General features: G+C 40.9%; 1 protein-coding gene and 1 long non-coding RNA gene across 4 annotated transcripts in view; one reads left to right on the forward strand and one right to left on the reverse strand.

Moving 5' to 3' along the window:
• The window catches only part of birc6 (baculoviral IAP repeat containing 6), a 131,010-nt gene that overhangs the window by 34,794 nt on the left and 75,970 nt on the right, over positions 1-20,246 (reverse strand). For all 3 annotated transcript variants that reach the window (XM_084948322.1, XM_084948323.1, XM_084948321.1), the window contains exons 60-64: positions 16,265-16,464; positions 15,696-16,029; positions 15,110-15,327; positions 12,745-12,909; positions 11,985-12,156 (exon numbers count right to left, since the gene is read on the reverse strand). In XM_084948322.1, the coding sequence (XP_084804448.1) occupies positions 11,985-12,156; positions 12,745-12,909; positions 15,110-15,327; positions 15,696-16,029; positions 16,265-16,464 (1,089 nt within the window). The remainder of the gene's footprint in view (positions 1-11,984; positions 12,157-12,744; positions 12,910-15,109; positions 15,328-15,695; positions 16,030-16,264; positions 16,465-20,246) is intronic.
• LOC146374485 (uncharacterized) lies at positions 2,423-5,651 on the forward strand. The gene is made up of 2 exons (XR_014801935.1): positions 2,423-3,653; positions 4,369-5,651. It is a non-coding gene; the product is annotated as an uncharacterized LOC146374485 (long non-coding RNA).

A 20,246-nucleotide genomic window follows, 5' to 3' on the forward strand; every position in this document is an offset into this window, starting at 1 on the left:
AGATTTTGACACCTTTCATCATTAACTTTACATACCATCACAATTAGTAATTAAAACGGTCAATAACACCAAGTTAAATAACATTAAACAAGTGTTTACTGAGTCCGCTTTAATGGGGAAACAGGAGAGTTGATGCGTAGGCAGGTTGCTGCTACAAGGGACGGGTGTTGAGCACACGGGTCACACTGAGTGGGTGGCAAATACTGTGACTCAAGCACGGCTGGACAGTGTCAGGTCTTCCTGACCCCTATAGGGCAAAGGAATAGAGCGGGGAGTAGCTGAAATAGTAAGACTGTGACATGCCTCCGCCAACACACAGTCTGCCTGAGTGGACACCGTAGATAATGTGCATCAAGGAAAGTCTGTGTGGAACAACCAGAAAAAAGTAGCCTGGAGCTCTGTACCATCTTAAAGCACAGAAGAAATAGTGGCTGCATTTTTGTGCAAAAAGAATCCCTTTACAATTCAAGCTACTCAGGTTACTTAGTTTTGGGTTGGCACACACTGTGAACACAGTAACTGGGTTAGAATAAGTAGGAAAACAAAGTGCCTACCAAGAAATAAATAAATAAACACAATTCCTCACTTCTATTTCTAACTATTGGGGCCAAGAAAAGACAGCCTCTGTTGGGTTTATGTTTTATTATTGTAATTTATGCTTAGAAGTATATAGAGGTTTGATCCTTAGCAGTCTGTAAAGACTGTGTGCCTTCCAGAGTGTTCTGGCATGCACACACACACACACACACACACACACACACACACACACCCTAAGGTCATGAGAGAGGTCATACCTTCTACTCTGTATCTGCTTAAGTATGTGTCCTCCTATAGTATAAATCAAGAAGAGAAGTGCCTTTTGTTTAGGTGGAGCGCTGGACTCCTGGCACCAGCTTTGGGGACTCTTCACAGGGTCACATCTTGATCCCACACACACGCATGCCTATACGTACACACGGACAAGGTACTCTTTGTTCACATGTATGCCTGTGTAAAACGTCATATGTTAATGAACTTGTGCATAGTCGTGTAACCACAATAAAGAGCAGTGCTACGAGGGAGCAGACGAGAGCAACTGGGGTCAAGCGAAGGAACGACGCTCATCACAGTTCTCTCCCTCGTGCACGAGCAATACAAAGAACTTTGCCGACTTGTGTCTTTGCTGTTGTAGTAGAATTGTCTCGTTCCAGCGGTGGGTCTGTGCTAGACAGACCCATCAGCCTCCATTTTGTTTCTGCCATGTATGCAAAAATTTTAATTCATCAAAGTTAGCTGTTACCTGAATAAATTAGCAATGATTTCCAAACTATGACTAAAATGACAACTAAAAGAAATTCATAATTATCCCAGTTCATCATGTAATTATCCTACATTCCACCTCATAAATAAGACAAAAGGTTCTTAACCAGACATGATACCAAAAAAATAAAAAATAAAAAAATAAAAAACCCCAGCAGAAACTCCTTATTTGTTACAAAAATTCATCTTTTTGATGTTGATGAAATATATTGAGATAGACTCTTTTACTTATAACATTCTGTTGTACCTGGTTACCAGGTAAATTAAATACTGCTGAAGCCAAATTAATTCAGTCTTAAATTTAAGGTCTGATAACTAAAATTAATTAATTTAACGTTAATGTATCAACTAATGTTTAAGCAAACATATCTCATACATAGATGCAGTAAATGTGTGCATATGAACAGAAATGAAACAAGAGCTTAAGAGAGGATTGAAGCAGAAAAAGCCTTAACAAAGCAGACTCCTCTAGTCTGCATGCCTACACATTCCTTGGGCAAGATCCTGAACTCCAAGCTGCTCCAATCCATCCACTAGACTGAGTGTGTGCACAAATGTTCAAAAGTGCTTAGATAAAAGTACTCTATAAATGAGTGTGACTGGATTAACAAGAAAGCACCTTGAGTGCTCAACTATGTACCAGTCACTTTACCATTTAGTACAAGCTAACTACCTGAACACATAGTAATTGAGCCCAACAACACTGACCTTCTTTTCCTTTATTAAAAAAAATATCACTAACGGTTTTCAATGGTGCTACAGGAGGACTGGAAGATGACACATAAAAAAATGTATCAACATCAAGTTTGTTTTAAGGTAGTAAAATATTTTATAGAAGCATAGAAAAAGGTTACAGCAGAGTGAGGAGGTTCTATCACAAAATAAAGGGGGAAGTTAGAAAGAAAAAAAAAGGCAGGCTTGGTGTCCGTTTCAGAAGCCACTGGTTAGAGATGAATATATCTAACTGCGTGCAGACCCCCATATCTTTTCACGGCCTCATCCTCTTTGTCCTCCAACCAGCCACATCCATCCTTTATTTCCCCACCGCCTTTTATTGCTGCCTCCTCCTCCTCAACTCCTCCCCTCTCTGCAGGTCTTCCAGAATAACAACAGCTGATGACGGGCACGACTGAACTCAGCCGAGAGCAGCGCAGAGAGGCTGAATTTGCCTCCTTTTTGGATATTTGTCTTGTGTTTTGCTAGGTGGTAAATGAGCGAGTGTGTGCATGAGTATATGTACTCCACCAGCACCCACAGCAGTGGAGGGAGGAGACAACTCTAAGCGTGAGCGATGTCGTCTCCCCCCTTCCTACTCCTGCTCCTCCTCACTTCCTCCCTCCCCCCTTCTCTCGTTCTCATGCTTCTTCTAATTCATTGCCATGGACATCAGGATCCGTTCTCGCTCTCTTGCCATCATTCTGCTTGATTATGCAATGCATAGTCCTCCCACGATGACTAACTGGTGTTGGAGAACCACCGTAACAGTGCTGTCACTGGTGGTAGGCGCACATCCATAGTGTCATATCGATTGTCTGACACCTCGACTGCTTTTGGTTTTCTACAGAAATCTGCTCCATGGGAATTTACAGCTTTTCCTGCTCCTCTGGAATATCACCTGCCACAGACCGCTAATTCGGGGAGCTGCATGTTCTTACCAAGCTCAGAGGAAGCTTGGTGACAGAGAGACTCTTATCAGTTCATTCAGAAAAAATAATCACATTGCTTGCAAGGCATTTTTTTTTTTTTTTTTTTTTTTTTTTGTTAGAGGCATTCATTTCTAATAGAGGCCAGTAGAAAATTGGGGAGAGTGTGTTACAGCATAAGGTGTAGGCAGGCAGGGGGGTTTCAGCAAAGCCGTTACAGGGAAATCAAGAGAAGGAGCAGACGGTCAGTATAGGAGTAATTCAGGGGAGGTGGGAGGGAACAAATGAGGAGAACCCCTCTCCTCTCCACTACGCAGAGGCTGCTGGTGCTTTAGCAGCAGCAAGGCAAACCTGCTGATGAAAAAAAGGAAAAAAAAACAAACTGGCAAGACAAAGGGGGAACTTAATCAGAAGGGAAGTTTGTGGGTAGGGTTGCTGAACTTGACAGGTGGCGCTATAGACAGGAGAAGGGGACAAGTGTCACAAGGAGGTTTTCATTGGAAGCGTCGCTGAGCACTGAGAAGCTGTCGTGGCATCGCCGTCTCTCTCCGCCACTTGGTCTGTCGCTTATAGGCACTGGAACAGTCTCTACCCAGCCTCCCCACCTCTTTTTTTTTCTCCACATGTAGAATGCCCTTAAAGCCATGGTTTTTCTGTGAGGACCCAAAAAGCATGCCGGATGACGATGTCTTACACCTAAGGCGCTTTAGGGTAAGCCACTTTCCCCTTCCTACCCTATTACTTTTGACTTATCTGAATTTAAGAATAATTTTCCAGACTTGAAGGGAAAGAGTGTGAATGTTATTCTATTATAAACCCAAGGATAGAAATATCCTGTTCATCTTTCAGACAACATCGTTAGCTCCTAATTCTTACCTTCTAAGACTCATCCATAGGGAAAATGGGAATTATGCTCAGAACAACTACTTCAAGGAGCCTGGGATAGGGGGGATTATTAATTTAAGACCTATACAGAGGAGGTGGGTGTAGCATGCTCTTTAAATCAAACTTATTTTAACATGGAGAATGCCAATGAGCATCATTGCTAACAATTTAAAAGCTTCATTCCAAGTAATCCTAAAATGAGGCTGACTAAGTGCTGGCTCCTAGCTCACAACTGAGGAGTTCAGGTACAATCTGTAGCAGGTTGTAAGAAGCAGTCTTCAAAGACTAATCTCCATTCCACTCTATGCAGCCATTGTTGTATTTGATTCATGATTAATTTTCCTGTGGCTGGTGGGGTGGGAGAGATTATGTTGGCACTGCCTGAACCAGGGCTGTTTGAATGTGTTTTTTGAGCAAAAACTAGCAGATTAGTAGTACAGTTAAAAGAATGCAGCTGAGCAATGAAAAGACACCCAATTATGATTTGATGTTACTTTCAGTTCTTGTCTGACACAGTCCCCTTCACTTCCTTTTATTCCAGATAAGTGCACCCTTGCCAGGTTAGGTGAATAACAGCACCATGGGTACTACAGTCATCACCCTTGATGACGTGCGGGCACTGGAGCTCAAGGAGGAGCAGGAGGAGTCCATACTGGCCATGCTAGGCATCATTGGCACATTTCTTAACCTGTTTGTAATCGTTTTTGTTTATATCTACACCACACTGTGACATACCAAAACTGAAGAAAAGGATTTCTAAATCAGAGAAAATATGCAAGAAAAGCTGAAGTGAGCAGTAGTGAAGGACGGGGTTAATTAGAAAGCCACACATGTTGGAGAAAGAAGTTTGAAATGAAAGTCTATCCCAGAGAGAGGAGAAGGGAAATCAACAGACTGGTTAAAGATGTAAACAAACAAGCCATATTGCCAAGCCACAGCCATGAGCCGACAAGATAACAAAGGGCTGGGAGACATGGCAGGAACAGGACTAGGCTGGAACCAGGGTATGCCAGATGGACATCATCAAGCTCCCAGCCAGGACTGACTCCCCCGTGTGGCCCAAGAGGAAAAACAAAATTTCCCTAGATCAGATTTTTTGTTTGGACTGTTGTACTTACTGGAAAGAAGTGTTGTAGAAAACCGATATATTTTCTCTCTTTTTAAATTCAAAACTTTGGAGACCATAATTGCTACTTGTCTGGAAGGAGTTCTCAACAATATGATTAAAGGCAAAGTCTATAAAGTGACAACTTAAAGCTGCTTCTGGAAACACTGCTGGTCACCTGTAAGTCTTCAGGGCCACAAAATGTGTTTGATTCAGGGCCCTTACAGTAATACAAATACAGCACTCTTCCTAAGCAATGTGGCTGTACAACAACTTCCGACAGACCTGCAACTTTACATCATGTGTACCACAAATTCACACTATACTGAGGTGTTCTAGAAGTGCTTCCCAAACCCCAAAAGTGTGAAACTATTTTTGATAATACACAGGTCTTACACAGAAGTCACAGTTGCAAGACATTAAGGAATGGGATCAACTTGTAATTAAACTATGTAGTTTCCATTTGAAATGGGGCTTATGCTCTATATTCTTTCTTCATCTCTGTCCATCTTTGAAAGTCGGTGAGTGTGAGTAAAATGTGTCAGGTGCAGAGGGATCGCAGAGGTCTCTTCATTTATTTGCTCATATTCATTTAAGGGTAGTGTCAGCAATCATTTTCCTGTATTAAAAAGCTTTTGATAAATATCTGAATAACGTCTAGATGTATTGTGGAATTGGGGGACATTTGAACAATAAACACCCAAGAATAACAATAAGAATGAGTTTCCAGCCTCATCTGTGAAAACCCCCAAGGTGTGTGCGTAGAAGGATTCGTGTATATAACTTTACATGAATGGGATCTAATTACAACAATGATCACTGGTGGTGGCATCTTACGTCTCACCCTTGCCCTGATCCACTTCAAAGTGCTCATCTACCCATTTTAACTGCAAGGAGGGAAGCGTGTGGTAATAGAATCTACAATTCCACGGGTGACCAGCGATAAACTGCAAATTCACAAATCCACAGGGACATTGTGGTAATGAATGAAGGTGGTGCTGTGGCGTATTTAGCTTTCACCTTGTACTGATGTCAATAATATGCCTTGTGATGTAGGAAATCCTTGAAGTGTGTACGGGTTTGTATAGAGAACAAAAGACTTTCTGTGCACAAGGTCAAGCATTTCATTCAAAAACATCGTTTTCCTTAGCCTGCTGTGAAAAAACAGTTAAAACAAATGAGTGGACAAACTGTGAGGCCTATGCATTTGGAAAACACAAAGGAACTGCTTTCTTTGCCACATGATGAATCACTACCGACCATTACTCTCCTACATTATGCTAATGTTTAATCAGCAGGAATGATGCACCAAAATGGCCATTAACTGCATACAACATATTTTAACTTTAAATCATATCTGTTTTAGACAAACCAAAACTGGAATTAAGAAGTAAGGTGGAGGGGACATGTGTCATTTCTATTTATGAAATGGATTCCAGATTACTTAATTCCAGTTTTGAGATGTATGCAGAGATGGCAAGAGGGGCAGACATATTTTAGTTCAGGGGAGTTATAAAAAAACAAAACAAAACAAAACCTCGTAAAAGTTGACGGACCAATTTAATGTCTTCAGTCAAGTAAAAGTCAAAAACCTATGACCTACAGAAGATTATCTTGGTGGACAGGCTGTGATTAGTTGACCTGTGCTGCTGCTGCTCTGAGATTTACTGCTCATTAAGGATATACATAAGATGTAAACAGATGTTTCACGAGCCATCTTTGCTTAGACTCCAGCCATTATCAGTATACTGTTTACACTGCCCTTAAACTAGATCATATCAAGCTTGCATAAAGTTAGAATTAAGTGAATTAAAAAAAAAAAAATCTAAGTATCATCTAACCACCTAACAGTAACCATGATCAACACAGCCATTGTGCACCAATTCAGAACAGTGCTTTACTATAAACTCACCACAGTATGACAAGCTAATCAATTTATCCTGCATCCTGATGTTGGATCTTCACGATCTAATACCCAATCTAAATTGGCACCATGACCACAATTATGGACATTTTCAACCAAAACACTGTTCCAAATCGTTTCGACCTAGTTAACCTCAACTCCTCAGTATAGCACTATAAATGATACATAAATTATGTATTTGCATCTTTAATGGTTTTGTATGTGATAAGCCAGTGATACACAAATAATATCGTATTTTGTGTGTTATTGTTCATCCATTTAGGATCAAATCAGTTTAAAGGTCTGAAGGCTCATACTGATGCCAAAAATATTTCCTCAAATGTGTTAAACCCTAAAGTTACAACCCTGTTTTGAAAATATGAGGAGTAAAAAGAACAGATTTGTGTAAATACTCAAGTACAATTAACAAGGTACATTGTCAGTTCCCACCTTTGGATATTTAAAACAAATCTCCCTCTTACTCATTGCAGTGGTAGGCACTGTAGGACTGCAATCTTCTGGACAGATACCTGTAATGTTAAGCCTGGAATTACACTTCCAGTTTGGGAGTTATAGGTCCTAATGCTCCTAATCCCACTGGGACCACTTAGAACTTAACTTTCTACACCTGTTCCAGTGGTTCCTGCAGTCCTTGATACTTCTCTATTTTCTCATGCTCCTCCTTCCTGATGTTGTTGTCACATCTATCAAACCTACAGTCTTCTGCATCTTCTCAACCACAACTATGTCTGGTTGGTTGGTCACAGCTGCTTCTCTGTGTGAAACTAGAAATTCCACTGGACCATCGCCCTGTTTTTAATTCATCATCACCTTTAGTGTCCCGTATTGGTTCGATTGGGGCTTGAGGACTTCTAATCTCTATGTTCTTGGACACTATAAGCCACTTGGTTGTGCCCTTCAGTGTACATAGTCCCAGCTCACATCTTCCATCTTGCTACTATGTGTTTGATAGTCTCTGGGGCAGTCTTGTAGCGGTCTTCCTTTCTACCATGCTCAGAACACCTCTGTTCTGTCCTTCCTAGCCACTGGTAAGATTGATGTCAGCCACTTCCCTGTATAAGTCAATGGTACATCCCATGTGGCGGATTAAAACCAACCAAGGCCCTGAAACCAACTAATCTTCACCCTCAACCTTTCAGGTACTCGCATAGCAGCGCCCTTATTTGTGCAGTCAAGCAATCAAGGAGTGCTGTTAGCTTCCTCAGCTAGTACGGGTCATGTTGGGTTCTGGTGCTGTTCAGGTCTTTATTCTGGAGACTCGTTTCTGCTCTGGAAGATTGCTATGGTACGCTCAATTTCAGTTCTGGCTTTGTCTTCCATTGTGAAATTGCTCCCTTGTAGCTGAACATATACTCTGAATGGATCTTTGGCAAGCAGGCCATTCATTCTCTTGGGCTCTGCTTCTCTGGCATTTCTTCAGCCTATTGGGCAGAGTTCCGCAGTTTTTGGTTCTTCAGTTATCGAAAACTTGTTGTGCCTCTTTTTTATTCAAGACATGACCCAATTTGAGCAAGCATTTGGCAATAGTGGGAAGGGAAAACTCCATTTAACAGGAAGAAACCTCAGACAGAACCGAGATTAGGGAGGGGCACAATCTCCAGAGAGACAGAACAAAAGACACTGCAGAAGAGAGCCAGAGATGAAAAGTAACTAATGATTAAATGCAGACAGGTGTATAAACATACAGTAAATGAAATAGGTGAGTGAAGAAGCAGGATAGTCCAGAATGGGAAGCTCCCAGCAGCCTATTGCAGGGCAACAAAAGGAGGATAAAAGTTCAAGACCCCAAGATCCCTCACATTGTTACTTGAGGCCAAGGTAAGGCAATGCAAGCATCTTTTTTGATACCAGGAGCAAAAAAAACAAACAAACAGCTGAATTATGTTAGTGTTAAAAATTCTGAAACAAAGTATGTTTTAGCCGAAAATATGAAAAATCTTAGCTATATTTAATAAATTGTCTTATTAAAAAAAAGGTTTTATTTTTCAAAAAGACATATTTTGTGTTTTGGACCATGCTGTATTTAAAAATGAGATGACAATGAATTAAGTGCTCCATCTCTCGATGTGTGTCAAAGTGCCCGTTATAAATGTTACCTCGAGCCAGTTATCAGATTTGAAAGAGGCAATGAAGGCTAAGGTGTAGAATGAAGAAACTTAAACTGCCAGTCAAGGATACTACAGAACATGGCTAAAAAAAGAAACAAAAATAGCAACATTTTACTAAAAGCTTCACAGACTAGAGTATATTAAAAAAGGACGCAAAATTTCTATGGGACTGTATTTTTTCTTGTGCGCGTGCAGTCAATGTGATGCTAAATTATGGATGTAAAGGATGTACTTCCTGAGACAACTGGGGAAGTACAGTCTTCCACAGGAGCTGCTGATCCAGTTCTACACTGCGGTCATTGAGTCTGTCCTGTGCTCCTCCATCACAGTCTGGTATGGAGCAGCCACTAAACAGGACAGGAGCAGACTGCAGCGGACCGTACGGGCAGCAGAAAGGATCATCGGCACCCCCCTGCCCTCCATCCAGGATCTGTACCTCTCAAGAACCAGGAAACGGGCAGGGAAAATCATCACAGACCCCTCACACCCTGGACACAGACTTTTTGATCTGCTGCCCTCTGGCAGACGGTACAGAAGCCTGCAGACCAGGACCACCCGACACAGGAACAGTTTCTTTCCCCTCGCCATCTCCCTTCTTAACAGTTGACCTGTCACACTGCTCCCACTGCCAGAGTGCAGCTGCACCTTATGTACATTTTGTAGTATTCATTCCACCTCATTCATTTCTGTATTTTATGTATATAAGTTTAGATTCGTTATTTATAGTTGGTTTACACAGCTTTGTGTATGTATGTGTATATATAGACACGTGTGTGTGTGTGTGTGTGTTTTACATTGCTGTGCTTGAGAGCCACCATCTACCGGAACCAAATTCCCTGTATGTGTCTGCACATATACTTGGCCAATAAACACGATTCTGATTCTGAATTAAATAAGCAGAGCATAGACAATAACGTTAGAGAAGCAGAGAGAACCAGTGTTCACTACAGTCAGCTCTGGTCAGTCATTTATTCACACCTTGGACCTCCTGGGCACCTGGCTTTCATGTAGAAGGTGGTCCAGCTGCTCCCAGCTTCTATTTGGCAGGACACACCATGATTTCAATTAACTCTAATCAATGTCTACTCAACACAAGACATTATACCTATGTGCTATTAAGCTGGGTGATAAATATATCAGTTTTAAAAGTATTACAAAGGACATGCTTTAACACAGCATGTGGAAACACTTGGATTTAAACACACGTCAGAGGCTTTTACCAGATAATGAGGAGTAATTACAACACTCACAATGCTATTTATCAGCTGTTATTTAATTATGAGACCAGGGGCACATTAATACAAGCCAGCATGCATGCTTACATACTCCTGCAATGTTAAACAACCAGCAGCATTAGGCACACACAGGTAACATACACTCGCTGTAACAGGCTCTGGGATGATACTAGCGCTTTACTAGTCCCCTAAGGACCCCAAAGCGCTTTACACATCCAGTCATCCACCCATTCACACACACTCACACATGATGTGTTGCCATCACCAGGTGCCGGCAAGCTACATTGTAGCCACACAGCCGCCCTGGGGCGCACTGACAGAGGCGAGGCTGCCGGACACTGGCGCCACCGGGCCCTCTGACCACCACCAGTAGGCAACAGGTGAAGTGTCTTGCCCAATGACACAACGACCGAGACTGTCCAAGCCGGGGCTCAAACCGGCAACCTTCCGATTACAAGGCGAACTCCAAACTCTTGAGCCACGATCGAGGATATAAGCAGTGGGCTGACCTAACCTTAACTGTGCCGCACTGTCTACATTCACTTGCATTCATGTATATATTTATCTGCTTAGCACTTTTACTTTTTGAAATTGGAGTTCTCTCTTTGCTATACAATATAAAATTACTCTAAAGTCCCTGGAATCCAAGATTTCATGCCAAAGCTGTAGCTTTGTCTTCTTCTTTGCAAGCTCCTTTGACTTTGTCTTCAACAGTATCCCTGCTAGACTCTTAGACTCTTCTGGGAGTTCTCTCTGTGTCCACAGAACACCGAGTGTTAAGTAGTAGACTGCTTTTCTGATTTTTGCTTCCCAGGTTGATAGCAATCAGTTAAATTTATCATTTTTGAAAATTGGTCTTTTTTTTTTCTTTTTTTTTTAAAAAATCTGCCCAGCAACACAAATGCCAGAAACCCTTCAGGAAATTGATTTCATGATGTTTTCGAGTATGTAAAATCTAAATAATGAAACATGGAGTGGTAAGACTTCTTAATGACAGATTTCTAAACACATACTATAGGAGCAATGATAACCAAAAACTTATCAAGCCTATTGGAAGTATGCAGCTTTCTGCATTTTTATAGTGGGCAAGCTAGATTCAATTACAGGATATTACATTGTGCTTGTCACAGACTTACTTGAGTTGATCAATATTCTCAGTGAAAAATGTAAGTTACTATCAAGCAGATAGTAACTTACATGTTACTTTTGGTAAGATGCATACCAGGTCTCAGCAAACAGACTGTAAATAAAGATGTTATGAAGACTCAAGGTGACTTGAGCCGTAAACTATCCCCATCTTGATGTCTAATAAAAAGTGAAATGTTTATTTTCATTCTCGTGATTGCATTCTCAGTTGTTCTATAGTTCTGTGTCATTAATCTCTTACAAACTCAGCTACCATCACTTATCAGCAGTCTCTCCTTAGAGAATTTAACATGTTGCCTAAAGGTCTGTGTCATGTTTGATGTAAACCACAAAAGTCCTATTTCCTTTGTGTGGGTAAGCACTATTCATTTCAGTGAATAGAACGAAAGATCTAAGGGATACAACATTATTTTTACAGATAACCCTTTCATGTCCACTTCAGTGTGACAGGTGAGTCATCTTTCTTGCTTAGTGTTTATGGTAGAAATTCCTACGTGATCAGTCTGTTGAGCTGAAATATACAGAGGTTCAAATCACTTCTCCTCAGCCAACCGGTGGGGCCTAGGAATCAAGGCGCACAGAGGCTAGATCCGTCTCTCTGTTGGTCATACTCATCACTTGCAAAGACACGGGCCTTACCTGAGTCGTTGCGTAGGTAGGAGGACATAGCGGGAATGAGGCAGGACTGGCTCAGCAGCTCCAGCAGCACTGCTGGCAGTGCTGAGCTATTGTGAGCTCTGCTGGCTGTTGAAGAGGCATCAGCAATGTGGCAGCCACTTGAGCCTGCTGGGTTGATATAGCTTGCCAAGACCTAGTAAAGAAAAACAAATGCAGACAGAAAAAAAGCTCCTTTTAAAATGTACCCTTTATGAAGAAAAGCGTTCATGTGACCTGCTCTGGATGAGGGAGAATCCATGTTTTTGATCACTGTGTGTCTTCAGATGTCCCTTCCTACACACCACAACTGCCAGGATGATAAACATACCTCTTTATTGGGAATCAAATATATGCACCAACTTTTTTGTTGGGTGCTCATCTCTCACTATGACAAGGCACAGTAAGTAACATCAAAAGAAATTAAACATAGCTAGATATGATACCTTTGCGTGGTTCATGGTTCAAGTGAATCCTTACTTATCTTAAATTGAGCATTGCTGCAGCCCTTTTTTTATCCCCTGCCCGAAACAAGCCGTTTTAGTTCCCTGCCCTCCATTTAACCCAACTGTCTGCTCATTATTTGCGTCTTGTAGTTTGGTCAGTCTGTTGAATTTGAATACTATAGTGCAAGTTCACAAAAAAATTAATGGGTTCATTTATGGCCCATGTTTCATAGGAAATACCAGGCAAAAATAACCCACCTTAAAAAAAGAAAAGAAAAAAAAAGCTCATTTGCACTTACCTGGAGTAGACAAGTGACATGCTCTTCCTCTAGCCGTTGCTTGGTGAGGGCCTGCTCTACGTCCCAGCCTGACGCTGTAGATCCAGTACCAAAACCCGTTCCTTTAGCCCAGTACAGCTGTTGCTCCTCACTGGTCCCCCCACCATGACAGCTGGATATCTGTGGCTGCCCCACACACACACACACACACACACACACACATTTACAATATCAATACACCAAGTTAAAAAATATTAAATCAAAGATTTTGCATTTTTACTTCCCTTTAACAATTATTAATGAAATTCAGGTGTAAACACTGTTGCTGCTTTTTTTAAAAAACAAACAAACATATGGACATCACGTTTTATCATGTATTCAAAAAGGCCAGAGTTTGTTGTGGCCTACACAGAAAGCTGCCATAAAACATTTGTGATGGTCACATGGAGTCAAACAAGAAATGAGTCAAAGGAACAGACAGAAAATTGGTCCCTGAAGTTTAAAGTTAATGTTTTCTTCAATTGTCTCTCATGTTTAAAACACAGCGTCTTATCTCACACCAGTGCTACCACTCCAGAACATGGGTCTCAGGAGATCAAGGTCAACCACTGCCAATGTGATGTGTTTGGCTCAGATTTGTCTATTCACACAGTCCCTGAACAAGCATGAGACCAGACACATCACCAACACAACAAAAACAAGGCAGGTCTGCTTCAGGGACCCAGTGACAACACCTCCACTCAGGGGGTGAAAAACTCAAGCTATATGCTTTAGCTAGATATGTTTTAATTTTTTCAGTTTGGTGTTTGAAACATGATAAGAAAACAGGTCTAACTGGTTTATTCTCTTTCTGGGATACCAAACCACTGTTGACTCTGTTCTTACGCCTCTCTTTGAGGCCCCTTTAATTTATAAAAATTAAAAAAAAAAAAAAAAAGCGCTGAAGGCCTACACCTGAGATCACAGTAACTATGATTTCAGATGTGACCTCTGCCATTCACACTAGGAAAAAAATCATATTGATTTTTCCTACACATTAACACAAGCTCCCATTAAATGCATACAAACACAAACCAGGCTCTCTCTTCCCGACTTTATTTAAAAACCCATTGATGCTATATTGCTGTCAGAATGGTTTGTAAATTGCTCTACATTTGTATGTAAAGCACATCCTTAATTCTTTTGTTTCAAGAGCTAAACGTCCATATACTCTGCACTTAGGGCTGTGCGATATGACCAAAATCTCATATCCCGATATAAGACATCTATCGTCCCGATAACGATATAAATCACAAAAATTTAACATTTTCTGTAAATTCTGTGAATATCGGGCAGCTCGACTTGTGTGAAGTGTTTCCAGCTGGGCATCGTGTACCTGGAGTAGAGTGTTTTAACCGAGGCATGAAACTATACATTTTTTAGACATAAGTTGTAAAGGCCGCCGTTTTCTTTGAGTATTTATTACACGGCGTGCTGCGGGGAAAAGCCTGTTCTAACGTTTGAGTCTAAGGTTTATTTTTTAGCACCTGGCGGCTCTTTTTTAATTCTCATCCATAAATAATCTGCTCTTTCACGTGATTCAGTTTATTTTGAAAAGTCTCAACAGGATCTTGAGCTTTATTGTGAAAGGTTTATGCGGAAAATAAAGAAGCCGACACGTGATGGTTTTACTGCCGTTGTTGCTGACGACAACGCATAAAAACCAATGACTGTGATCAAAACAATGAAAAAATATTGCCATAAACAGTTTATTTTGCGACACCACGAAACAAACAATAGCGTAAAATGAAACGATAGACGTTTTTATATCGTCATCGGATATATATTGTTATATCGAACAGCCCTATCTGCACTTCTTCAGGTCATAGAAGATGTGCAGTTGGCAGAGTCAGGAAAGTCGAGGTGAGGTACTACCCGTTTCTCCCCCTGCAGACATCAATTATACAAAAGACATCTCGGATGCACAGCCATTTCTCCCTGCAGTTGTTTGTTTTTTATCATTCACTATGAACAATTAAGCCATTTGCCAGGGAAAGGTACGCTAAGGAAGCCGTAAGTAAAGCAGCAAGACAGAGGGTCATTAATAACGGCAATCGTTTTTATCCTCAGTTTCTCCATTACTGCCAACAGCATAACACTCAGGCAAAGTGAGAGTAGCCAGTGGCATGAAGCTGGGTTAGTCTGACAGAAGTAAGAAAATGACACAAGAGCTGGACAGGACTCTCTTTTCTTAGACATCTCACAGGCTGGTGAAAGGTTCAAGAAATAATTCACAATGCAACACCGACAGGAACCTGTCATCAGCCACAAATTTAAAAGAGCCAAAATGTATCGTCAGGGACAATTGACGATTAAAAACAGAATGTATGTGTGATATGGGTCATACCTCAGAGACGCTGGTATTGGCATTGGGGTTGCGAGGGGCGTGGTGGCTCAGAGCTGACAGACAGGCTAGAATGAGGTGGATGGCACCGATTTCCAGAGCCATGCGACGCAGAAGCACACCGTCGTCTGTGGTCAGAGGGGTGCTGCTGAACAGTGCTCGCAGGACATGGAATGGTAGTGTGGGGAGCACGTTGGCTGATGGAGATTGCAGGATGTGACCTAAGATGATGTCAAAGCAGACACTCAAAATAAGAAGGTTTTGATGCGGCTTTTATATTTGTTGTTTAGATTTGTGTTTTAGTCGATTAAATCACACATGAACAATCCATTTTTATTTTACTTTTCTTGAAGGGGGGGGCAAAAAGGAAAATAAGACACCGTGCTGACAAACTCTCGCTGGTTAGAAAACACAGTAAATTTTATATTTTAGTCATTTGGGGACAGACAAGAGAAATAGCTGTGTGCAAAGGATCTTTGCAATAGCTTTCTTAGCAATTCTCAAACTTTTTCTGGCATTAAATACTTCCCAAGTTCAAAGCCCAAGGTGAATTTCAGTGTGGACAGCTGTGACGTGTTTTCAGACTTACTGCCTTCTCCATCGTCTGTGACACCCAGCACCAGCCGCAGCAGACACTGGGCATGTTTCCTCTCCTTTAGCAACACCTCTGCGTAACCTGGCAGGCGCAGGAAGAGGCCAAAAGCTGCCAGTGAGTGGGCAGGGATGGGCGACATGGTCTGCACTGAGGATGATGACGATGAGGATGTCTGGGACTGTTGTTTGTTGATGGGCGGTGGCTCCGCTGCAATGGACTCTGGTGCCTCATACACCAGCTCACCCGACTGCTCTATGGTCACCCACTCAAACTGGTCGCTGTCCTTGGGCTTCTCCTGTGTGCTGGAGGGAACCACAGGAGCGCTGACCTGTGAACAACCGCAACGACGAGTAAAGGCTCAGCGAAGGTGTGAAATGCAAGACAATGCTGACAGGTGAATTTAGGAGACACACAAGGCTCTTTATCAGGGCATCAGAGGAGCCAGAGCAGGTAAGCTCAAAACATTTGTTGTGAAATAAAAAGTTAATACTAAAGAACTGCTGTATGTATGTAAGTTGTTCAATTTCTAATTTTCTGTGCCTCTTGAAAGCTGAGAGTTTTACCTGCTGAATGACATCAGGGTATAGCATGGGTAGCCTCTCCGCTATCAGGGCCAGGCCCCCCATGCCAGCAAAGACTTGCAGAGGTGACTGAATGGGACTCGTCTCCAGCAGGGACTCATCAGCTGCGGCATCCAGACATTCTTCATTAGGCATCATTGGTTCATCCTCAGGGCAGCTATTCAGGATGTCACAGTGATCCACTGCAAGTAGAGCAAAGAGAGGACCTTGTACGTTCATCCACTGGCTGAGACTGAAAACAATTACAAGCCTTTTGTTTGTTTCAGCAAACTCTTAACAGTTCAGTAATCTCCTGTAAATCCACCTGCTATGTTTGTCTTAATTCTGTCCATAATAAATATGTTTACACACATTATTATGTGATATGTTCTGAGGTTCAACCACACTATACACAGAGAGGGTAAGTCTCCCTGCAGGGTTCCTTAAGCTAAATCTGGAGAATCTAACGCCTTTCTGCAGGTCTAACTGGTTCAAGTATTAAATAATTTAACTAAAAATGTTTACGTTTAATTACTAAAACTAAAATGTTTACAAATACATTTTTGATGACAGAATTAACGAAAATATCTACAAATTTTAACAATTACTAAGATCTTTTTGGAAGAAAAGTGAATTCAGTGCTTTATAAAAGAGATTGATTGAATTACAGGTTATTCTGAACTGCAAATCACAAAAAGTTTAATTGTCTTAAAAAAAGCAGCAGGCAATAGCAGGTTATATCTACTTTCAGAAAACTCCTTGGTCATTGTGAATAAAGATGTGACGTTACTTGTGATGAACTTGATTAACTGGGCTGATTGCTATGCATTGTTACATTGTGTCAACTCATGGTTAAATAGAATCAACAGAATCTTTTAACCATATTTAACTCTTTCCCAGTGTTTCATCACTCTTGCAATCCTTATCTAACGTCTGTATTAATCCTCAGGATTCTTACTGAAGACAACACTGTGTGTCACAGTTGTGCACTGTCACAAACTGGTAAGTTTAATTCTGTAATAATAAGGTTTGTGGAAGTGAAGCCTGACAAGGTCCTTTCTCTCAAAAGAAAACCAACTGGTTTACAAAATATGTAAAGAATTTCCCTTAATGAAATTAAATCCCTGATGCAAAGTCTGAATCAGAGAGAGATTTCACCGAGCCACAAATCCCTGTCATCTGTAAGCTGTCCTGTACTGCAGGGTGTCTAATCTCTACAGGTTATGGAATGACACACTGAATGAAGATATATACAGACCCCATCAAGCAGTTAGTGTCTGGGCAGTGGGCACATTTGGGTAGTTTATTCGAGTTCGTTGGAAGGAAGTGATGAGTCAGTACCCATTCGTTATGTGAATGTAATGGCTAAAGAAAAACTGAGCTGCTCAGTTACATACTCAAGGTATGTAACTGGGGTGAAAACCGTTAACAGTTTTCCTTTCCTTAAATATCTGAATTGTCTGTATTTGCAGGCAGTGAGTATTCAAAAAAAAAAATAGTGGATAGAAAAGACCCAAAAGGTGTACAATTCATCCAGATGATGGAGCAAAAAAAACAAGAAAAAAGAAAAGAGCAAGCATAAAAGAAAAATATCTTATAAAATAAAGTAAAAGTTAATAAACAATGATTTCTTTAAAATATTTCTTGAAGGTATGTCCTCCTGGGATTTTTCTTTTTGTTCTATATCTTTTGACTTATTTGAGCTCCACTACTAAGTCCTGATGTGCTCAACTCAGGGCATCCTGGCCTTATCGATGACATCTCATGTGTTTGGGTGGCCTCATTTAGCTCCAGAAGAACCAAAGCTGGTGTGTGCTTTACATTACTGCATCCGGCACTTTGCATTGAGTTGTGGGGAAGTAAGGTTTGGATGCAGGTGCTAAACATGGATACACATTCCATGAACCTCTTTGTACACTGTTCTTCAATTAATCTGAAGTTCACCTGAAGTTTGGAGGTCTGAAGCGATCGGACGTTGGTGACCTCTGTGCAATGGACCCTGCTCTGATTTTGTGGCCTATCACTTCGTAGCTGAGTTGATAATGTTCCCAGTCACTTACACTTTATTACAATACCACAGTTTACTGTGGAATATTTAGTAGTAGTGGATAAATTTTACGCACAGGTGGCATTATGGTTCGCTGTAATTCACAAAGCTCATGAGAGCAACTCAATGTTTGCAGAATTAGTCTGCACTCCTAGCTGCTGATTTCATACACTTCTGGCAATGACTGGACCAGTTGAATCCTTTATTTGGATGGAGGAGTGAATACTTTTAGAAATACAGTGTATTTTGATTTAAAGAATGGTTCACCCAAGTCGGTCAAAACACCCCCTTATATTGCGGGGAGATAATTTTAAGGTACTACAAAGACAGCAGCACAACCTATTGGCACACTAAAATAAACCAGTGCATCAACGATTACCATTATTCTTTCCACCTGTGCTTTTCCTGCTATTCCAAATAAAGACTAAAGAGATCAAAGTGTGGCAAATAATACTGGTACAAGAAATTATAAAAACAACCACCAGTGCTACCCCTCAGCCTCCTAGTAGATACACTTATGGTTTCAATTTCAAAATTCTATGTTGCCTTTTTCTCAAGTTATGCCATTCACATGATTTTCAGAAAACATTATTTCTGACATTGAGGTCAAGGTCACCAGGATCCAAAAACTTCCAAGATTTTTAGTACATGTACCTATGATATCAATTTGAAGCTCGTAAGTCACTTTATTCTATAGCTTTCACATTCACAAACTCGGGTATCTACGCCACCCGCTCACCTGACAACATCTGCCCATCAGCCTTTACAGCCGAGGGGTAAAAATGGTAGTTATAAAAGTCTCATTTCACATACCCTATGATTTCTTAAACAGTGACACATGAGTGTTAAGATGGAAAATATGGATTGTGGATAGGACATGTCGCATGGATAAAGGGAATATGAGCATATCTGCAGATTCACCAGTGCTGACATTGACATTAAAAATTAATTTGACCGAGTACTGACCCATGAGTCTGCAGAATCAAAACGCTAAATATAACCAGCCTGAAAGTCACCACTTCTACAGAATGACAGCATAGTTTTGAATGGGATATCAGCAGTTGGATTCAAGCAACAACCTGTCCTGACTGAATGAAATTCAATAGCAATTTACAATGTGAGTCAATAGGTAAGACTCTCACAGTAAGTGGGCATAAATTCAAATACAAATATACCATCTTTCAGCCATAAAATATAACCCTCATGTTCACAATCGTTTAGAGACACAAATGCAACACTAACATCCCTATAAATGTTGTACCAAAGCAACATATAAGGATGAAAAGGCTTAACTCCCAAGTGAATGCAAAGGTAAGCAGGTAAGTGTTTGATCAGTTTGTGCTAAAAACCACTCTGCAAGCTTTTAGACTTCAAAGCCTTTCTCAGTACAGCCTGAGAAGCAGCCAAGGTAATGTGAACTGAGTTCAGACCAAAGTACAATTCCATTAAATCTTGATGTGAGAGTAGAGTGGAAAAAAACAGGTCTGGATTTTTACTACATTTTAAAAACTCCATTTCTATTTACTTGATCATAGTTACTGAAGTGGTCTTGAAATAATAATAAAAATGAGAAGAATCTTAGTTTCTTCCATTTCTATTTGATAAGTTAACCTTCATTTCATATCTGGATATGTGAATTTGACACAGAGGCACCACTGAATAGACTAGCTGACTGTGCCAAAATCCCAAATGTGACATAATCTGAAAGTTACTGTTTGCACAGCTGAGAAAAAACACTGTGATGTTACCAGAACAGGTGCAGGACTCATTACAAATTAAGAGTTTGTTCAGCCTCTAACCAGCACTAGCGTGTTCTTTGGTTTGGGACAGCTGAGGGAGAGCCTGATGTGGGTAGTCAGGGGTGTGAATTCAAAGTAGCCAATCACAACATCATGTGATGACAAAGTGAGAGGATCAACTTAAGCACAGTATCTGCAC

Source organism: Perissodus microlepis, chromosome 13, assembly GCF_051167445.1.
Source record: "Perissodus microlepis isolate ML-2025 ecotype Zambia chromosome 13, ASM5116744v1, whole genome shotgun sequence".
Classification (NCBI taxonomy): domain Eukaryota; kingdom Metazoa; phylum Chordata; class Actinopteri; order Cichliformes; family Cichlidae; genus Perissodus; species Perissodus microlepis.